Source organism: Canis aureus, chromosome 10 (genome assembly GCF_053574225.1).
Source record: "Canis aureus isolate CA01 chromosome 10, VMU_Caureus_v.1.0, whole genome shotgun sequence".
Lineage (NCBI taxonomy): Eukaryota > Metazoa > Chordata > Mammalia > Carnivora > Canidae > Canis > Canis aureus.
The window spans coordinates 57,070,363-57,092,470 of NC_135620.1; the positions used below are offsets into that span (position 1 = coordinate 57,070,363).

The 22,108-nt window shown below is 39.0% G+C and overlaps 1 protein-coding gene and 1 long non-coding RNA gene across 7 annotated transcripts; one reads left to right on the top strand and one right to left on the bottom strand.

Annotated features, from left to right (window-relative positions):
- Positions 1-1,708: 1,708 nt before the first annotated feature.
- HEMGN (hemogen) lies at positions 1,709-16,832 on the bottom strand. 6 transcript variants are annotated; one of them, XM_077912642.1, is made up of 5 exons: positions 16,753-16,832; positions 10,220-10,345; positions 8,411-8,504; positions 4,518-5,746; positions 1,709-1,865 (listed from the first exon to the last, which is right to left on the bottom strand). In XM_077912642.1, the coding sequence occupies exons 2-5, from the start codon at positions 10,296-10,298 to the stop codon at positions 1,759-1,761; spliced, it is 1,509 nt and encodes a 502-aa protein (XP_077768768.1). In that variant the 5' UTR covers positions 10,299-10,345; positions 16,753-16,832; the 3' UTR covers positions 1,709-1,758. The 6 variants fall into 6 exon arrangements, with proteins under 6 accessions (XP_077768768.1, XP_077768769.1, XP_077768771.1 ...); XM_077912643.1 differs by lacking the exon at positions 16,753-16,832 and adding an exon at positions 12,934-13,091; XM_077912645.1 differs by lacking the exons at positions 10,220-10,345; positions 16,753-16,832 and adding an exon at positions 12,934-13,060 and having other exon boundaries at positions 4,518-5,742; positions 8,406-8,504.
- LOC144322508 (uncharacterized) lies at positions 14,403-21,469 on the top strand. Its single transcript, XR_013388149.1, has 4 exons — positions 14,403-14,510; positions 17,763-17,814; positions 19,255-19,360; positions 20,415-21,469. It is a non-coding gene; the product is annotated as an uncharacterized LOC144322508 (long non-coding RNA).
- The last annotated feature ends 639 nt before the right edge of the window (positions 21,470-22,108 follow it).

The following is a 22,108-nucleotide window of genomic DNA, read 5'->3' on the forward strand; positions in this document are numbered from 1 at the left end:
GGGGGATTTTCAGATATCTTCCCACCCAGAATAGTTCCTTTTCCTGCCCCCAGTCTCTTGTCATTTTCAGCCACCTCTGACCATTATCACAGATAGACACTATTAAAATACTAAAACTGCATTGTTCAAAAGTCTTAGTTTCGAGGATCCCTGGGTGGCTTAGCGGTTTGGCGCCTTTCTTCCGCCCAGGGTGTGGTCCTGGAGTCCTGGGATCGAGTTCCGCATCAGGCTTCCTGCATGGAGCCTGCTTCTCTCTCTGCCTATGTCTCTATCTCTATCTGTATCTCTCATGAATAAATAAAATCTTAAAAAAAAAAAAAAAAAGGATCCTTGGGTGGCTCAGTGGTTTAGTGCCTGCCTTTGGCGCAGGGCGTGATCCTGGAGAACCAGTTCGAGACCCATGTCGAGCTCCCTGCATGTAGCCTGCTTCTCCCTCTGCCTGTGTCTCTATCTCTCTCTCTCTGTGTCTCTCATGAATAAATAAATAAAATATTTTTTTTAAAAAGTCTTAGTTTCACATTACCTAACACATATTTCTTTGGTATGCAAAATTCTGTCCATTCTGAGATTTTTAGCCCATTAGCCTGTCATTACACATGGACTGTGTGTTAACTGTAGATTGCATGTAATTTTCCATAATGTCTTGAATTCACCCTTCTCTGTGTCACATACAATAATGCCACGATCCTCACCTACAATACAAACCTTTTCCATCTTTCAAGGCTCCTCAAAGATATAATTTTTTTCAGAGCACTCCAGAAAAAAAAAAGTGAGTGCCTCCTCTTGTATCCATGCTTCAAATGACAATTGTATTTACTATTATTTGTATTTTCCTTTATTCCCCATGAGATTAGATTAAACCCCTGGTGGTTAAGGATGATGTGCTTACCATGATGATGTCCACACTGTGAAGCATGTAATAAAGATTTAATGTACATTTTGCACAAATACAATATTTAAAAAGGAAAAAGAAAATCAAACTTCAAACACTCATAAACTGCATTCATTAACTCATCACCTCAGAATATCTTTGAAGGAGTCCCAGAATAATTGTTAAAATTAACTTTAAAACCAACCAACCAAAGCCTGAATAAAATGTTGATGCTATTGTTAACACGGCTAATTGAACAAAGTTTACAAAAAAAAAAAAAAAAACTATTACTCTCCCAGATTTTAAGTGTTCAGACAATAGTTTCTCTACTTTTTTTTTTTAATGTTTATTTATTTATGATAGTCACAGAGAGAGAAAGAGAGAGAGGCAGAGACACAGACAGAGGGAGAAGCAGGCTCCATGCACCGGAAGCCCGATGTGGGATTCGATCCTGGTCTCCAGGATTGCGCCCTGGGCCAAAGGCAGGCGCCAAACCGCTGCGCCACCCAGGGATCCCTAGTTTCTCTACTTTTTAAAATTTACCAAGGAAAAAAAAAAAAAAAAAAGAATTAACCAAAGAGAGGTTTCTTCTTAGCAGGGAAAATCATTCAGCCATTCCTTTCCCATTTCTTCCCACCACTATCCTCACCCCAATATACATATATGTACACACATACACACACACACGCATACATTAGCAGAATATCATCTATATGACAGAACCTGAAAAAACATCTTCCTGTTCTTCCAGATGTAGTCTATATGTGAAAAAAACCCAATTAAAATATTAATAAGTATTATAGAGATCTACAATGTTTTGAGAAAATCACACACACAATATATTAAGATGTGTATTTTGTTGGACAACTATTGATGGTTGAGCATTGTTAAAACAAAACATAACTAAAGACATCATTTTCTGGATGAATCTCTTGAGGAACATTTGGAATTGCTGGTATCTCTGGTTCTTCTGCTTTGGGTTTTTCTCTCATTTCTGTAAAATAAAATATGAAAATAGGTTCAATAAATGGTATTGGGACAGGTGACTATCTAGAGAAAAAAACTACCTCACACCTTGCACAAAAGCAAATTTCAGATGAATTAAAGATTTAAATATTAAAATACCATAAATGTTGTAGAAACAATAAAATGTTTTTTATAATCTTAGGATTAGAAAGGCCTTCCTGGGGATCCCTGGGTGGCTCAGCGGTTTGGCGCCTGCCTTCGGCCCAGGGCGCGATCCTGGAGTCCCGGGATCGAGTCCCGCGTCAGGCTCCCGGCATGGAGCCTGCTTCTCCTTCTGCCTGTGTCTCTGCCTCTCTCTCTCTCTATGTCTATCATGAATGAATGAATGAATGAATGAATAAAGAAAGAAAGAAAGAAAGAAAGAAAGAAAGAAAGAAAGAAAGAAAGAAAGGCCTTCCTAAGCAGAACACAGGCCAGAAACCATAAGGGAAAAGAATGACTGGTTTAAATAACTAAATATTAAAATATTTAGTTAGGTTTGAATAAATAAAAATTAAAATCTTGTCATGTAGATGACAAAAATCATTATAAATAAAGTTAAACCCAAATCAACAACTGGGAAAATACTTATAACTTATGTGTAGGTAAAGGCTTAATCACTATTATATAGGGATTTTAAAAATCAATCCAAAAAGATCAAATTTAAAATGGAACAGGAATTCGAACAAGCAATTCTCAAAAGAAAAAATTCAAATTTATAACAGTCATAAAATTCAAATTAGTCATCAAAAAAGTAGAAATTAAAACAATAGGTTGTTTGGTGTTTTTTTAAACCTAACATACAGGAAAGGATTTTTTATATTATGTTTTTAAAAGATGAATTTATTTTAGAAGAGAGAGCAGGAGGAGGGGCAGAGAGAAAGGGAGAGAGTGAACCCTCAAGCAAACTCCCTGCTGAGCATGGAGCCTGACACAGGACTCGATCCCAGGACCCTGACCTCATGACCTAAGCCAAAATCAAGAGTCAGACACTTAACTGACTGAGCCACCTGGGTGTCTCAGAAAAGTTTTTTAAATGTAATCACATGCAGTATTGACAAGGGCCTAGGGGAAAGGCACTTATATAAACTCTTGGTTTGTGGGGATTGCTATAACACCTTGGGGAGCTAGTCTGACAGAATGTATCCAAACATTAAATGTGGATTCCCTTTGGCCCAGCATTTCAATTTCTAGGAATTTATCCAAAGAATATAATTGTATAGACTTAAGCTTCCAGTGCCTCAGTTTCCTTATCTACAAAATGGGGGTAATATTGTTTTTCTGTTAGAGTATTTAACATTGAATAAAATAATTCACACAAAAGGTTTAATAGTTTCTGGTGCATAGAAAGTGCCAAATAAATATTACTTCCAATGATGTTCATTGAACATTGTCATAATATAAACCTTGGTGGTAACCTAAATGTTTGGCATTTCAGAGATTGGTTGAATAAATTTTACAATATGTATATATAAATATATATATATATGGATCATAGTATGTATAAAAATACCATACAGTTGTTACAAAAAAATGTCATTAAGATGGCCACGATATATATGTGGAAAAAAATGCAGGTTACAGAATAGAATGTATACTATCTCATTTGTTAAAACAAAGGAAAATAATCTTCAGGATGAGGATCAGAGATAGGAGATGGTACTAGAGTGGACTTACCCTATATTCACTTACATATTACTCTAATTTATCATAATGAACATTCATAATTCATTATCATGAACATTTTCTAGTCAGATGACAGCTGCTTCTCTAGCAGGGGCTTCTATCCACACAGGCAAGTGCTTCACCTGTCTTTTTAAGATATTTCTCAAAACCCAACTAACCTCATGCTTTTGTTACACTCATCTTTTAGGAAAGAGAATAAATAAGTTACCAGAGGGATTTCTTTAGAAAACAATTTCCTGAGAACTATGGTCTGGTCGACTCAGCCCATTTCTTATACTGTCTATGGTATTGTCCAAAGAGAATCAGGGTTCTCATTTATATCCCTGAGGCAAGTCAAACTGAAGAAAGGTTCCGTTATTTTAAAAGTGTTATGCTTAGGAGAAAGCTTTTCAGGAACAAACATTGAAATAGAGAAGGGTTTTGGCAAACCTGATAAATCCTACAAAAATGAGTTCCCTAGTAACAGGATCATATTTTGTACCTTTATAGCTTCTTTGGCACCTTGTACCCTGAACTTACTTGCTTTTAGTTTTCTGGGAAATTTCAGTTCTCAAGAAAAATCGTATTCATCAAGCTTTCTTGTTAATTTAAACTTGATTGTTCTTTACAATATCTTGCACATAATTCTCTTACATTGGGCTCATTCACTTCACTAGCTAAAGCTTCCCAGAAAGTATGTTGGGTACCTATGATACACACTTATATTTTCAATTATTTTAATTCTTTGTAAATGTGTGCCAAACAGGCATTACTTGGATGAAAATCGTATTTTACTCAAAACTAGCAAATAACATTAATGGTATCCCTTGTGATAATGGGAGATAGCCTATGATTGTCAAAGAAGGCTATAAATCACCATTTTGAGGGAGATGTACCTATGTTGGTGCTCTAAATTATAAATGGGGGACCCCATTAAGTGGCAGTGTCGCTGACTTGTACCATTAAAATACCATACCTCGGGGAAAAGTATAAACATCCTTAGCATCCTCCTGATGTGTTTTAGGATCCTGGCCTTGGGGCCCACCTGTTTCTTGGTATGGTTCTGGAAAGCATTCTTTAGGCATATCCTTATTTTTATATGTCTTAGTAGAGAGGTCCTCAGGCCCAGGTGTTTCTTGGTATATTTCAGGTGAAGAGTCTTCAGTCCCAGCTGTTTCTTGGTATATTTCAGGTGAAGAGTCCGCAGGTCCAGGTGTCTCTTGATATATTTCAGGTGTATATTCCTCAGGGGCAGGCATTTCTTGGATCCTTTGATGGCAGGATGCTTTAGGCATAGCAAATTCTTGATATGTTTCACAAGAGAAGTGTTCAGGTTCAACTGTTTCTTGGTGTGTTTTTGTAGAAAGGTCTTTAGGCACAGCTATGTCTTGTGTTTTAGGAAAGAGGCTTTCAATCTCAGCCATTCCTTGATCTGGGTCAGAATTGTATTCCTCAGGTTCAGCTCTTTTTTGGTATGTTTCAAGGGCGTATCCTTTAGGCACATCTGGTTTGGGGGGTGCTTCAAGAGAGCATCCTTCCAGGTCAGCTACGTCTTCAGGTGTTTTAGAAGGAATGTCTTTGACTACAGCCATTTCTTGGCTTTTTGTAGGAGAGAGGGCTTCAGGTTCAGCCGTATCAGGGCACATTCTGGAAGGATGGCTTTGAAGTATAGCTGTTTCTTGGAACATTGTAGGAGAGGAGGCTTCAGGTTCAGAGATATCAGGACACATTTTGGAAGGATGACCTTGAAGTACAACTGTTTCTTGGCACATTATAGGAGAGAGGGCTTCAGGTTCAGCCATATCAGGACAAATTTTAGAAGTATGGTCTTGAAGTACCATTCTTTCTTGGCACATTGTAGGAGAGAGGACTTCAGGTTCAGCCATATCTTGGCATGTTTCAGAAGGGTGGTTTTGTACCACTATTCCTTGTAACTCAGAAGAACTCTCCTGATACATAATGCTTTCTTTATCCTCTGCAGAAAATTGTTTCTTAGGCACAACTTTTTTGGGAGAGGCTACCAGAGAGAGTGCTTCGGTTATACTCCTGGGTGGCTCAGTTTCTTTCTCCACAGATGCCAGTGCTTTCTCCATCATGTCATTTTTAAATTGTGACTGAGGTTCCACCTTCAGTTCTGTATTTTGTTTTCTCTTTCTGCCTCTTTTATTTCCTTTTCCTGTCCTTGGCCGCTTGCATTTTTTCTCTCTGTGGAAGATCAGAATTAATGTCAGCAATGGGGCCACAGGATTCAAAGAAATGCTTAGTGATAATGCCCCAGGGTTCCCACTGCCATATTGCATGACCATGAACAAATCACTGAATCTCTCTAGGCCTCAATCTCCTTTATAAGATGAAGGAGCAGAGCTAGATGTTCTCAGTTATTAGGAAAGGAAATGTTCCTCAGGGAACACCCTGCTCACATGAAATCTTCTTGGTGAGTTGAGAGAGAGAGAGAGAGTTTGAGAGCATATATTTAAAGAATGGTTATGGAAAACGTATAACTGATTTTATAAATGAATAGATTGGCATTCTGGTTTATACACTAGTCTCTTTGGGTTTAGTCTGTGTGAGTTAGTCCCACTATGCCCTGAGCAAATGGATATAATTGCATTTCTAGATCTGCAATCCAGGCACAGCTCCTTGTCTGTGCAGCCTGCAGACAGATGTATATCTAATTGCTTATCTAATTCAGTGTCTTGTGTACAGAATGCTAAATAGCCATGATACATGTCAAATGAGATGTACTGTAAGCTGAGTCAAAAGCTGCAAAAACATTCTGGAAGTAAAGAAGCCTGGTGGAAAGGCATGAGTGGTCATATTATACCTACTCTGAATTAATAGCTAGATGAAGGATCTAAAAGATAAAAGGATATGCATGGAAATTGCAGCCAATGACAAATTGTTAGGAACTGCCACTATAACCAAATACAGATGGCTAATGCAGATGGGCTGGGGGATTGGGGGAGGAAAAGGTACTATAAATAAACATTTCATCATTTTTCTAAACCTATTGAAATTCTGTTCCATGCTACCTGCTCCGTGGAGTCTTATAGACCACAGGGCTGAAATGCTCTCCTTGCTTAGGATTATGAGGGTCATACTTTTAGGCAGGGAACATAGGCTGCTTCATACTCTTGTTATTTCTGGGGAAATATTCTTATAGTAAATATTCTTTTTTTTTTTATGATAGTCACACAGAGAGAGAGAGGCAGAGACACAGGCAGAGGGAGAAGCAGGCTCCATGCACCGGGAGCCTGACGTGGGATTCGATCCCGGGTCTCCAGGATCGCGCCCTGGGCCAAAGGAAGGCGCTAAACCGCTGCGCCACCCAGGGATCCCTCTTATAGTAAATATTATTTCTTTTAGCAAACTAGGTAAAACTAGTGCTTTTATATCTTTGCAGTGCTCATAATGCCTTGCATAATTAACGTGTATCCTCCTCTACCTTTGTTTATGTTTGAAGATTGCCATAATTTTTTTTAAAGATTACCTCACCAAAACCAGTTTGAAATCAATATTTTAAAAGTTAAGATGGAATGACACCTCAGCATTTTAAACTTTAATTCCAAGTAACAAAGGTAACAAGATAAATTATAAAGTCCTTATTACTAGATTTTTAAAAGATGGTGTATGTGACTTTTTCAGGAAACGACTATTTCATCCTAGATATTAAATCCTAAACAATTTGTTAGGTAGATCTCTATATGAGGTAATCTGAGTAATGTTCCATGTTCTTCCTAGTAGTTTCATGGGCAAGTCACTTAAACTCTCTGTATCTTGGGTTCTTCATAGATAAAATGGAGTAAATGGTATCTGCCCAAATTCATGTGGTTGTTGTAATAATTGCATATAATAGGGGCCACTGGGTGACTCAGTCAGGCAAGTGGCCAACTCTTGCTTTTGGCTTAGGTCATGACCTCAGGGTCATGCGGTGGAGCCAGCATTGGGCTGCCTTCTCAGCGGGGAGTCTCCTTTCTTTCTCCCTTTCCCTCTGCCCCTCCTCCTGCTATAAATAAATAAATAAATAAGTAAATAAATAAATCTTTTTAAAAAATAATTACATATAATAACTTGAATGAATGAATTATTCAAATATAAATTAGTACTCATATTAACACAGGAAACAGTGCTTTCTATGTGCCAGGCACTGTTTTAAGTAATTTACTTATTCTGTTATCTCATACAATCTTCACGTCATCTACTTACAAGGCAGATAGTATTATTATCTCCATTTCCCAAATGACAAAAACAATGCACTTTCTTGTCCAAGGTCAAATGGTTAGAAATGAGGGGGCCATACTTCAAATCTAGTCATTCTGGCTTTAACAGCCAGGGCTCTTAGCCATTACACTCTGCTGCTTCTCTTTGGAACCATTAAAGGTTTTGCTGGGTGGTATGTTGTAGTAGGAACAATCCTCAGTAGTATGGAGATGTGTCACTAGAGCATGGCCAGCCAGCAGCCAAGAATCTCACTAAAGTGTCATCTACTTCAATGGCTTTTCCAGCCTTGGCCTCCCTACCCGGCAAGCCCAGAAACCCAATTCTATCAGCACACTGAGACTAGCTCCATTTGTCCAGGAAAAGAACTCATCAACCAGCTCAGAGAAAATGATATATGTACCTAAAGACCAATTTTTAAGTGAACAATGAGAAATGCAAAGTCACACAGCAGAGGATGCTTGGACTAACAGATGAATGAATTCTCCTCTGTAGCTATTATTTGAGAAGCTAAGTAATGATCAGAAGGTTGCTTGACAAGAGTAGAATTAAGGGAGCTAATTGGATATTCTTCAACAGAGTCGCCACAGAACTTGAGTATACAAGTTTCTGCTATAACATGATAAAAAAATCATTCCTGGGAAACCATACCCAAAGTGCCATTGCAAATTTTGCTTCTCTTGTGCTTCAGCTTTTCTTTTTCTGAGTTGCTCTCTGTTTCGCAAATTCCAAGTTCCAATGACTTCTGTGGGATCAAAATAGAAGTTATAGGAGATAGTAATAAGTTGTGGCATTTATCAGCAAGAGTCCTATGGCAAAGTGGTAGAAACTCTATGCTAGATGTCTGTTTTTCTCCTAGCATTTGGGCGACAAGAACCACATCTTATTTATCCTTGTACCTCCAAAGAATGCCTAGGAGCAAACATTCATAAACATTTTTAAGCAAAAGGGTCAGTATGTAAATGTGCTATCAACTCATTAATTTCTTTAAAATAATTTTACATATTTTAGGAACATAAAAGAATAAAATCAGCCATTTCATGCCATCCTTAACAATATAACCTGTTTTCATTTTATTTCTCATACACATCTAGTCCCTATATTACACAAATGTGTAGTAATAGCATATCATAATTTGATCATTATCAACTAACATTATGTTAGATATATTTTCTATGACATAGTCCTCATAATTATAACTTTAATCAAATTGATGCATTCCTGTTTTCCCAGTTATTCCACTTGTATGGGTTATTGCCAATTTTATAGGGATTTTTTTTTTGCCATTGCAGATCAAACTATAATGAGGATATTCATGCATACAGCTTTTTTCCTTTTGAATTTTTTCTTTAGGATGGTGTTTCTCCTAGTTCTTTGGAAAGTTATTATCAAAAAAGGTTCTGTTGCAGTCTAAGTTTGTGAGAAGTTAATGGGTCTTTTTAGAGCCTGTAAAGTGATTACAAACTTGCACTAAGACCCCCAAAAGACAGAGCATGTCCCTTAGACCATAGCACCTTTTGTTCTTAGGACAGAAGTTTTTATGGTGAACTTGGATGGGGAAATATCATACCTTTATTTTTACCAATGTCCAATTAAGTTTCCTTCAATTATGAATGTAGGTGACAAACCAGAGCAATTTTTGTGTAGTAAGTGACTTTGTCACCAAAAGAAATCACAGATATTTTTTCATATCACAATACAGCTGTTGCAGATACCTTAAAATATAATTTATTTGAGATGATATATTTGATTTGATACAATGGTTTTAGACACACCATTAATATAATTGTGTTTTAAATGCATCTATAAATAAGCATATATATTACTGTATCACAATTTTTCATTTTGATAATTGTACCTTACAACTGTTTCCTTTGTAATCCTATCAATTTTACATATTTAAAATATTTATTCTAAAAAGGGCTCTATAGGTTCATAAGAATGCCAAAGGGATTCATGGCACAAAATAGTTTAACAACTGTCTCAAAGCCTAGGGTTCCACAAAACATTTTGAGAAATGCTGGTTTAGGATAGACTCAAGACTAAGATTAGTGAGTCAAAAGAATAAGCACTGTTATAGATCTGACAATAGGTAGATCAGATCTCTTTCCAAAAATCATACCAAATTTACACTACCATAGAAGGACAGGGGGTGTACTTGTTTTACCACAACTGTCCAGTACTGGGTATTTTCATTATCTTTCACTTAAATATATTATTAATAACTTATTTGTTATCTCCTTGTTTTCTCTGGATTATTAGAATCAATGCACTAGAAGTTCTGCAGAAGGTATATAGCCCCACTCCTTCCCATCTAAGGTTATATGAACATACTCAATTATGTCCTTTTTTGGTGCCAGATCCATAAAAATTAGGAAAATAATCACAGCCCCAGTTTCTCCCAACAGTCACTAAGACTGTTAGTGGCCACTAGAGACTTCTTAAGATCCCTTTCATTACCTGGAACATGGTTCTTTTCTTGACGAGGATTAGTTGTCTGATGGAACGTCAAGTGAGATTGGTCCTTTCCCAAATCCATCTTGCTGTAATACCTTCCTGCTATTTGGTCTGACTTCCACAAGCAGCCTTTTTAAAAATATCAAAAGCACCCAACAGTGAAACACACGCGCGCACACACACACATACACACACACACACACACACACACACACACAAGTTTACTTGTCACTTAACTTCCCGCCTAAAAGTTTTATCTTTTAGGACCACAGCTGTTGGCTACTACTACTTTCTTTATCACATTACACGGGTATGAGTAGGAGTAGGGGGCATGGTTGGTCCTACTATCCTCATTCTGTAGCACATTTGCTAGCTCTATAGGGAGTCCCATGGCCACAGCCTGACATGGGACAACCTCCAGTACAACACTCATTTATTTCTGGCTGCCAAAAAAGTGCCTAAGTCTGATGGTCTTTTTTTGTTATGGAAGTGGCATAGTATAGAAAGAACCTTAGGTCTAGGACCTAACCAGTCCATGTCCTAGAGTAAGTCACCTCCCCTTTCCTCATTTGCAAAGTGGGTAAATAATTCCTGACTTGCCCACCTGACACAGTTCTTATAAAAATAATGAATGTGAAAATTAAGAAGATGTGAAATTAATCTTACATTATTTTCCTGCATATGGCATTTTTTTTCACCTTAATCGGTTACAAAATAATGGAAAGTCTTATTGTAGGTGCTGTGAAATTTAGATGATAGACCCAAAGAACCAAATTAGGAATGCAAAGCAAATCTGACCCCCAAGCTGCTCATCTGATCCTTCACAAGTGACTCAAGATAACTAGTGAAATCCACTGTTACTCATCCAGGGGAGGTCAAAAAGGATTTCTTAATGAAAATATGACCATGTTATGCCACAGAAATTAAGTTGAAACCAAAGGAATTACCCCATCCCTAGTTGGTCACCCCATTTGAGAAGGCAAGGAGGCGCAGAGGACCATGGCTATTCAAATAGCAAAAGAACCACTGAACACACCCTGATATGAGCAGCCTGTCTGAGAAATGCAGGATTAACAGTATTCTAGAGCCATAGACTAGATTGAAGAGAATTTGAATTCCAATGTTGCTTAGGCAAGTTAGATAGCCTAGGGGCCAGTTGACCTATCTACGACATAGGGACAAATATATCTCGTGGTGTTAATTGGGGAAGATTAAATCAAATAATCTGTATAAGACATGGTGCCTAGCATATTCAATTTGCTTAACAAGTATTAGCTGCTCTTATTAAGAAAAAAAATATAGTAATCAGATTTTGGTAAAACAAGTCATAGCTTTAAATGCACTAAAGAAACTCAGAAAATCTGAAAAGAATCCTTTATCAAGAGAAGACCTTCAAAATGTGAATAGGTACCCCCTACTTCCCTAGGCTCTTAAGGCATTAGAAGTGGAAGGGCCCCCAAAACCATCTAATTCCCCCCCCCTCATTTTACATACAGATAAACTGAGAGCCAAGGAGAAGAATGATTAACCTGCCCCAAATTTTCTTATTACTGACATCACTACTTACTGATTATGAGACAGGTCTTTTCAGGCTTGATCTTGCCTGGGTATGAAAATATATGTGTAGTGTGAATGTATGAGAGAAGCAAGTTTTTCAAACATACTGGAAAGTGTTGAGAATTACATAACAAATACCCATATATACAGCACCCACACTTAATGTGATTTTCAGTCTCCACATCCTAATGTTTTAGCTTTAACTTTCTCAATTCTCCAGTCTTTCCCATAAGAAAAGATAAAAAACGCATAACCTCAGAGACTATTCAAAGGAGTCCTGGAGGGAATGGAAAGTGTAATTCGTGATTTGTCTCTCAAAAATGTTTGGATTTTCAGATACAGAGTTTAAAGAAATCAAATACATATGAAAGTAACTTCAAAAATTTTAAAGCAGTAAGATTTATTGTTTAAACCAGCACTTTAAATATTGGTCCCTTTATTTGAGATACTTTCATTCTTACGGGTTGTTTTTTATGATAGCTCAATAAAATAACCTTACAAAATATCTCTGGGGTACCTTACACAAGATGCAGAAGCACTTCTTAATTAGAATTATCCTTACTTGGGGCTTATGACATTCAGTTCAATGATTCGGCAAACCTTAGGGAATGTTACATACTGTGTCACATGTTGACCAAGACTATCAAGATGCAAAGACTGATAGATCTACTTCCTGAATTCTGAGCACCATACACTCAAATTATATTTACTCATCTTTATTTTAAGGAAATAATAGATTCTTTAGCCTGTTGCAGCCTTCCAAGTTGATTCCACTCCTCCCTCATATTTCCTGTATCTAGAAGCAGAATGTGGAGGGACTATGAGAGGGTGGGGTCTCAAGTCAACAGTAAGTACAGCCAATGTTGGGTGGAGGGGTCCAGTGGAGGGACTTTGGAGCAAACTAGATTGGAAGTTGAGCAAGGTGTCTTTGATGTGATAAGCAGGCCAGAGCAGGAACTTGTCTGGGACAGGAGTCACGTAGTAAGTTCACAAGCCATAGTTCATTGTCCCTCATCTCTGTAGAAAACTGGAGCCATTACCAGAATGTGAGACGTTAGCCATTAAAGGATGGATATTTTTAAACAAATGCTGCCTTGTTCTAGAGTTATTTGCATATATACACGAAGCTTCTAAGTGACAAAATTGTAGGGCATAGTTACCTCTCTCGACTCAGCTTTCCATTCCTACAGTATACTCTAGTGGGAGGCTGCCACAAGAGTCTCCCATAAATGCCCACACTTCTGTAACAGAGGGTATGCAGCCTGTGAAGACACTTTTTACACTCAGAGGACCTGATGTGGCTGTGACTTAATAATAGTAATCCCATCATCTGTTCCAGAACTCTGCCTACTGTCATTCACAGGCACTGTCCTATGTGCTGGAGACATGGCAGCTAAAAGGCAAAAATCCCTGCCCTTATGAAGCCTATAGTCTAATGGGGAGAGATAAACACTAAGCAAATTTTTAAAAATGTAATCAGATGGTGATGAGTGTTTGGGAGAAAACTGAGCAGGGAAAAATAGGCTGGGAAATGAGGGGGAAAGTCGATGTTGGTGGCTATTTAAATAGGATGGTCAGGGAAGGTTTGATGGATAGGGTGACAGTTGAGCAGAACTGAAGGAGGTGAGTGGCCAGCCAGGCTGATAGCTAGGAGGGCATTCCAGACAAAGGGACACTGGCAAATGGCCTATGCTGGTTGGAAGTAGGTTCAAAGAGTTAAGTTTGTTGCACTTGTAGTTATTTCTACTCTGATTGAGATAGATAGCCACGGGATGGTTTTGAAGAGAAGATTGATATGATTTGACTTATATTTTTAAAGGATTATCCTGACTACTGTGTGGAAAATAGACTCTTAGAAACAGGGGATGGGATGGAAGCAAGGGGACCATTTAGAAGGGTCTTGTAATAATCCAAGAGAGCTGTGATTAAGCCTTGAACTGTGATGGTAGTAGTACAGAAGTGGTCAGATTCTGGAGTAGCTTCCAGGTTGGATATGGAATGAGAGATAGTCAAGGACTAGGACAAGGGTTTGGGTCTGAGCAACTGGAAGGCAGGGAGTTACCATTAATACATGAGGAAGGCTGGGAGGAGCAGGCTTGCAGGAGATGATGAGTTTAGTTTGGAACATACTAACAGATTAGGGAGGAAACACCAAAGGAGCAGCCACCAGTGAAGCAGAGGAAAACTAGAAAAATATTGTGTCCCAGAAGCCACACGGAAAAGATGTTTCATGGAGGAGGGAGTGATCAATTGTGCCAAATTTTGCTAATGGGTAGAGTAAAAGGATTGAGGGTTATCTATTTCCTAACAATTTAATTAATTATATAGACTGGGGCCCAGAGAGGTCATAGAGGCAGGACCAGCTACATGATTTGCAGGGCCCAGTGCACTATGAAGATGCATAGCTCCTCCTACAAAAATTAAGAATTTCAAGTCAAGGGCACCTGGGTGGCTCAGTCAGTTAAGCATCTGCCTTCAGTTCAGATCATGATCTGAGAATTCTGGGGTTGAGCCATATGTTGGGCTCTGCACTCAGCAGGGAGTCTGCTTTTCCCTCTGCCCGACCCCCACCCCACTCCTGCACATGTGCTCTCTCTCAAAAAAAAAAAAAAATTAAAAAAAAAAAGAATTTCAAGTCAACCATAGCAGAAAATTAAACCCACAAGTGTTTCGCTGGATCCTTGCAGCAGACGTAAAATAACTGTCATTATTTTTCAGATCAAGACACTGACGCTAAGTATCAAGTGATTTCAGATTGCAGAGCTAGAGTGAATCTGGAACCTGGACCTTCAACCTCCCAGTCTGGTCTTCTTACTACAAGACCAAACCAGTTATTAAGGGAGAAAAATGCTTTTTTGCCTCTTGCTCATCTGGAGCAAGTTTAAATACTGAGGCCTTGTTCATGCATTTCAGAGGGCTGATTGAACTGGGCAGGTTTGGGAGGGAAAGAAACATCACTAAGAACTTCTGCCCTCTGGCTCTTATGATGGGGGTGAGAAGGGCGCAAAGGGTACTACCCAGTCAAAAACATGATCTGATACAAGTGCTCCAAAGCTAATGTAGTTTTAGGCTATACCGATATAATTATAGAGCCCCCACACCAGGGGGAGATCAGAGTCCTGCTACACTTTGGTTTGTCATGCCAGACCTAGAGCATCGTATTGTGAGGACCATATGAATGATACTTGAAAGAGCAAAGGGCATGTAGCCCTACCATTTCCTGGCTGTGTAATTTGGGAAGAAATAGCTCAATTCTTTCTAATCCTTGGCTGCTTCACTTGTAAAACAGAAAGAGTAAAGCCTCCCAGGGATGCTGTGAGGATGAAAGTGATCTTGAAAGCATTTTTTTTTTTTTTAATGAAAGGCACCCTGCAGAAAGGAGTGTCAGAAACTTGGGAGGTGTTCATAGGGTTCTTGAAGTGTTCTAATGATGCACCTAGGCATTTTCCTAGAGTGCATTTAGGTACAAAAGTCAAGAAAGGGAAGATATTGTGCACTCATTTTCTTAGAAATGAGAATGAGCTTTTGAATTCTTTTCAAAAAGCGGATCAAGCTTTGTTTTCCTAAGTGGAAAGAGAGAGTTTCTGGTCTCCCTCTCTCACAGTCTGTGGACACATGATAAATGAGTTGTCTCTGCTAAAGCAGATGCTGCTGTACTCCTACTGATAACATGGTCTATGGCTTTAGAATGGCAGCAACCTGCCTCTCAATCTAGTTTGTTCCAAAGGTCCTTCTCTTGCCTCCTCCATCAATGTTTCTTTCTACTTAATATACAGACAAATAAGCATCTTTGGATGAATCGTGAGTGGCCATTTATCTGGGAAAGAACAATTCTGCTTCCACCTTGAACCACCATCACATCTCTGCCTTTTCTTTCCCCAACTTTTTGATTTCCTACCATACTCAGTTAACCTCATCTCTCCACATACATCCCTTCTTCATTCCTTCACACCTGCAGTCTAGCTTTTCTTTCCACATATTTTTCTCTCATGCCTCATCAGAGGTCATGATTTCTAGTGGCCAAGTCCAGTGGCCCCTCTGCACTTCTCTCCGACCTCCCATCACTCATGGCTCCTCCCAGCACTTCCACCCTCCTTGAAAACTGCTCCGCTCCTAGCATCTATGGGGGTATGTTCCCCACCTCTTTCCCTCTTCCTCATCCTTCCTCACAGTCTTCTCTTTCACTCCTCTCAATGTGGGAGGTATTTCCCAAGGATGACACCCTGATCTTTTCTATGTAAATGCCCACCCATCTTAGATGGTTGATCCAACCGTATACCTTTAGCTATTACCTCTGTACAGATATCTTCTAAATAAATATCAGTATGAGTTCTAAGCTCACGTTTTCAAATGTCTCTTGGATATCAGTCATTACAGAATATCCCACTGCACCTCAAAGTTAGCATAGCAGAAAGCAAATCTATCTGTCCCCTAAGGCCACTCTCCTCTGTGGTTTCTTTCTGTCAGAATAGTAGCACCATGATCCCAGTCATCCAGTTGTAAACCTTCACAATTGTCTTGGTCTCCATCTCCTCACTACTTCTCACATCCAACTAGACAAGTTCTATGAGTTTCTTCTTCCCAGTGCCCCGCATGTTCATTCTCTATCCTTCCCCATGCCACCATCCCAGAGAGGGACCCCAAATTCCCATTGGAAGTGCTGGAAAAGCTTCCTAGGTGGTTTGTCTGCTTCTATTTTCCTAACCATCCCCAGACTGTACTGCACAAACAGCCAGAACATTCCCCTTACAGCTGAGTCCGAATGGGTTACTACCTTGTGTAGAGTACTGTAAAGTCTTGGTAATACTTGCAAGATAAAGATTAAATTTCTCATCCTGGTCTTTCAAGCCAACCTCCCAATCTTCCCTCCCATTACTTTCCTGAAAATATCCAATATTCTAATTGAACAGTGCCATTTATCCTCCCTCCCATTTATCTAATTAAACAGTGTTTGGCCTTGGCTCTAACACCCACAGTACCTTTATTCACACCTCTTGGCTGTTCAGTGCTCTCTCCTTGTGTCTGCCCATCCAGATAGTGAATGCCTCCATCACAAAGCCTTTGATGATGATGATAATGTGTTAGCCACTTTATGAACACATAATAGGTACCTGAAATTTTATGTACATTATCTCATTTAGTCTACCTAGCTAATATTATCCTCATTTCACTGATAAGAACATTGCTGGTTTAAAGAGATTAGGTTGTATCCCACGATTATATAAGCTCATTAGTGCCAGAGTTAGGGCTCAAAGCCAAGGCTGTCTATCTCTAAAGTTTAGATTTCACCATTCTGTTCTACTACCTCTTCCTACCTAGAAATGAGAGTTCCTTTCCAAGCTATAATCACACTTAATTTGAGCTTCTTGTATGGTAAATATCACACAATATTTTTAGTTTTATTGTTCACCATGCGTACATCTTGTCTACAATATTCATTTAGCAAACGTGTAATGAACATTTATTGCTAGCCTCTTTCCTGAGAATTGATGACATAGAGAAGATCAAACAACAATCCTTCCTCCCCCCGCCCAAGAAACTCAGTCTGATTGAGGGCAAGAGACAAGTAAATCTGAATTAGAATATAATAAACAGTGTGATAATTTTAATATTGATATTTCCAAATGTTCTGAAAGCAGATGTGGAGCACTAATTCTACTGCCATAGAAGCAGAACTCACTTGCACACTATGTGCACACTATGGCTATAATTCTTATTACTGCCATGGAATTAATCTGCATTGTTAACAAGTAGAATTGGGAAAGTGAAGAGATTTTATATGTATGTAATAATGTGGGATTTTTTCACTTTATAATAGTGGGCTTTTCCCCTTTTATTCATTTCACAAAAAATAAAAATAATAGCCAATGTTTATTGACCACCTGGTTACCATATCCTAGGCACTGTTCTAAGTATTTTATATATAATTCATTTACTCCTACAATATCCTTCTTTAAGGTAAGGATGTATTTATATCTTTATTTTATAGATGAAGAAACTGAAGCACAGGCGTTGACCCTGTGCCATCGTTCACCCACCTAGTAAGTGGCACAGCTGGGTGGTTTGGATCTAGAAAAACACATGCTTAATTGCTTTGTTCTCCTACCTCTCACTTCTACTTCTTTCATATTTAGTAAAGTAAGATGGCAATATATTTAATTTTCCAATCCCCTCTACCTCATGCTTCCCCTCTTTTGGCCACTTGTTGACTATCTATTCTGCCCAAAACAATGCAGGGTGTTGGGGATACAAAGGCAAATTAAAAAAAACAAAAAACAAAAAAACAGTATTCGTAGATCAGTAAGAGAACTTGGATGAAGAACACTAACCAAGATGGGAAGAGAGGGACTTCTTTGAATAGATGATTTTGAGCTTAGTTTTTTTTTTTTTTTTTTTTTTTTTTTTTTTTGAGCTTAGTTTTGAAAGGTGAATAGGAATTAACTATTGTGACACAACAAGGCTAAGAGCAAGAAACACAGGTTCTGGCATCTGATCTAAGTTGTGTGCAACCTAGGGAAAGTTACTTAAAATCTCCCAGCCTTTTTTTTTTAAGATTTATTTTTATTTATTTATGATAGACATAGAGAGAGAGAGGCAGAGACACAGGCAGAGGGAGAAGCAGGCTCCATACCGGGAGCCCGACGTGGGACTCGATCCCAGGACTCGATCCTGGGACTCGATCCAGGGACTTGATCCAGGGACTCCAGGATCACGCCCTGGGCCAAAGGCAAGCGCGAAACCGCTGAGCCACCCAGGGATCCCCTCTCCCAGCTTTTTGATGCCTGGGTGGCTCAGTGGTTGAGCGTCTGCCTTTGGCTCAGGTTGTGATCTTGAGGTCCTGGGATTGAGTCCCACATTGAGTTCCCCACAGAGAACCTGCTTCTCCCTCTACCCATATCTCTGTCTTTCTCTGTGTGTCTCTCATGAATAAAATCTTTAAAGAAAAATCTTTAAATAAAAAATTCAAAAATAAAATCTCTCGGCCTTGATCCCCTTGTATGTGGAATGGGTATCATAACACCTACCTCTTATGACTATTATGAAAATTTTAAATGATGAATTATGGAAAACATCCAGCTCACAGCTGACCTTAATGTGCTGGCTGTTATTATGATTGTTAATAATCTAATAACAAATGAAACAGAACCACTAAGTAATAAAGCTGAGAAAGGCATTAGAGTTATTTTCTAGGTAAAGAAATAGAGATCCAGAGGAAGGCCAGTGTCATACAAGCTTAGTAGCAGTTAGAACTGGAATCTGGATCCTTAAGGAGTTCTATCATTTTCCCTACACTTGTCTAGTATTCTGAACTCTCCTGTCTACAAGTCAATCTTTCATCCTCTCATTTCCAATTGTTTACATTCCCTATTTGTGACTTTTGCCAGACTCTTGTAATAATGTCTTCTTATTATTTACTTAACATTTTTCTTCAAATAAACTTATTTTTACTGAATGTATTTCAAACATTTCTTTAAAATTAGGCTCCAGGCCCAGTGTGAAATCAATGTGGGGCTTGAACTTACAACCCTGAGATCAAGACCTGAGTTAAGATCAAAAGTCAGATGCTTTACCAACTGAGCCACCCAGGTACCCCATTTTTACTAAAAGTATTTCAAATGGAAATTTTATATTATCATTGTAAACAGAAAACCAGTCATAGGCTTGTGGTATAATAAATTATATCTCATCTAAGGCACATTAAAATAAATACCAAACTATTAAAATAAAATTAAAAAAATTAAAAAATCTAAAATTATCTGCACCTCCCCAAGTGGAATGCATACCACATCTTGGGAAATGCTGGCCTATGTAATTAATCAGTGAACTCTTTTCATTTCATGGAACTTCTAGATTGTGTCCATATCTTTCCTAAAGCCAAACTGCCATTTGCAGTGACTGATTTATAACTCAGAAAGAACAGAGCAAAAGACTCACCTCACTCCCTGGCTTGGTACTAACCCACTAGTATTCATGTCAGGTACTCTCACTGGCGTCTCTAGTTGAACACTAGCCTCTCCTGTTTTTGCTATTTCTCCATCCCCTGGTGGTTTAGCAATTCTGTCAAAGAATATATACTATAGACTAACAAGATGCTTTAGTTCCGTTTATTTGGAAATTTCAACTCCCTGCTTCCAGCAGATTCTATCTCCCGGACTTGGAGTTTAGAGTTAAAATAGTCCCTGCCCCAAAGGGACCACTGCTGATGAATTGCAACCCTCTGAATGGTCCAGCCCCTAGTGCCACCAGAGAGCCCAGCACAGGTATGATTGCAGTAAACAGTCATTACCTGAACCAGTTCAGGTAGAGGGGGCTCTGGCTGGAACTGCTGCCACTAGGTGGAAATATATGGCAACTGCACCATTCTCACCTTCCAATTAAGTCAGAGCTTTGGCTCCAGGCTCCTCCCTTGGAGGCAGCCTGCCTTGCTCCCTCCTTTTCTGACACTCTCTATTCCTCCTCCCCCCAAGTCCTCCTCTGGGTGAGTTAGCACTGGGGATGTTTGCATACCAAACACTTAGCTAATTGATATTCTGTTACAATCTGCTCAACAAATGTTAGGCTTTTCTGTTTTGTGTGTGTTTGTGTGCCTGTGTGTGTGTGTGTGTGTGTGTAGTTTAGTGATACGTTGCTGTATTTTTAGCCAGGTTGGAGAAGGAAGAGAAGGAGTTACACTGGCAGGCAGAAAATGGATTGCCAGGTCTTTCTTGCCTAGCATTCTCTTAAGTGGCTGTGAGTGCCTTCAACAGATGGAGTTCAGGATATGCTCGGATCTGATTTTATCAGCATATATCCTGGGCAAGTTCAACATGAGGATGAAGACTTCCTTTGTGCTTCTTTATGTGTTGTATTGTCACCCTTGATTGTTAGTACTCTCATCTCATTTTAAGGAAACCAGCCTTGCTCAGCCATGACAGAAACCTGTGTGGGAGTCATATTACAATGTCTGACACTCCACTGGAGGTGGAGGTGACAGGCCTGGCCCAGCACTTTGTAGTGAACCCTCCAACCCACCATCAGCAAGAAGCACATCTTATTCTTACATGTAAGTGTCAGAATGTTCTTGATAATCAGGAGAGACATTAAAACAAACCGAGACAGAACAGCCACCCTCTAAGACTGCCAGCAACACCCAAAATTGCCCATAATTCTTCTATCTGAAATAGGAGGTCATGTGTTATTATTGATATAGCCTTTATCATGAAAGTTGGACATTGCACCTCACTTCTCAGGAAACATTAACTCAAAAGAACAACTACCACCTTGAAGAGCGTGTGGTGCAGCGGGTAGAGCCTGGACTCTTGGATCTGAAGATAAATAGAGTATCTATTTCCACAGAACTGCTTTTAGCTTCTGTTTTTACCCAGTCCAGATGGGTGTACAATACTTCTCTCTGATGCAAGGAGACTGGGGAGTACCTTGTCAGACAGAATGTCATTAACTTCATTGGTCCATCCAAAGAAGGCAGACTTTCCTTTCCAGAAAACCACACCTCTATTCTGACTTATGGAAACCTCCATTCCCATATTCCACTACCAAATATGGCACTGAAATGGATTTAGTCACACTCTGAGAGGAAAGAATAGAGTGAACCTTCACTAATCCAGTCAATTTAATTCCCTTTTAATGGGAATTAAATTAAGATCTCAATAATACATGACGACAGTTCTGCTTTCTAGTCTTACATAGAAATTACGCCTCTAGCTCTAAATCATAGTTATCTCTGACAGAGGAAGTGAACCACTGATCAAGTAATAGAGTTGCTATGTTGTAGGGAGTAGGAGTGGAAAGAAGAGATTGATGGCCAGTTGATGGAATACATACGTAGTAGGCATGAGACTTCTCAGTAAGTCAGACAGGGATGCCAGGCTGGGCAGGAGATCTATTTATTTTAGGAATTATGAGGGAGTTCATAATGGTACTTAATGGAGTTACGTGAACCTGGGACACAGTAAACACTAAATTTCATAGAATCTCATAGCTGGAAGAAATCTTTAATGTCATCTGGTCACATTTCCCAAGAGATGCCTGAAAGCCCTCTGCAGGCTCAATTTTCTAGAACATGTATCTGATTTTAAGCATTTTGTTAAAGAAACCCAGCCTATGCTTTTTAAGTAACCCCCATTTATTATAGATCTCATTATTACTTCATGGCCCTGGGTAAGTCATTGCATTTTTTTAAAAGATTTTATTTATTTATTCATGAGAGACACACACACACACAGAGACAGAGACACAGGCAGAGGGAGAAGCAGGCTCCATGAAGGAAGCCCCATGTGGACTCCATCTTGCCCTGAGCCGAAGGCAATGCTCAACTACTGAGCCACCAAGGCGTCC

What these genes read in the sequence shown, in the direction of transcription:
- HEMGN (XM_077912642.1), bottom strand. Translation starts at nt 10,298, where the DNA reads ATGGATTTGGGAAAGGACCAATCTCACTTGACGTTCCATCAGACAACT. An exon ending in AGAAAAGAACCATGTTCCAG is followed by an intron (nt 8,505 to 10,219) that starts GTAATGAAAGGG and finishes TTGATCCCACAG; the next exon opens with AAGTCATTGGAACTTGGAAT. An exon ending in AATTTGCAATGGCACTTTGG is followed by an intron (nt 5,747 to 8,410) that starts GTATGGTTTCCC and finishes GATCTTCCACAG; the next exon opens with AGAGAAAAAATGCAAGCGGC.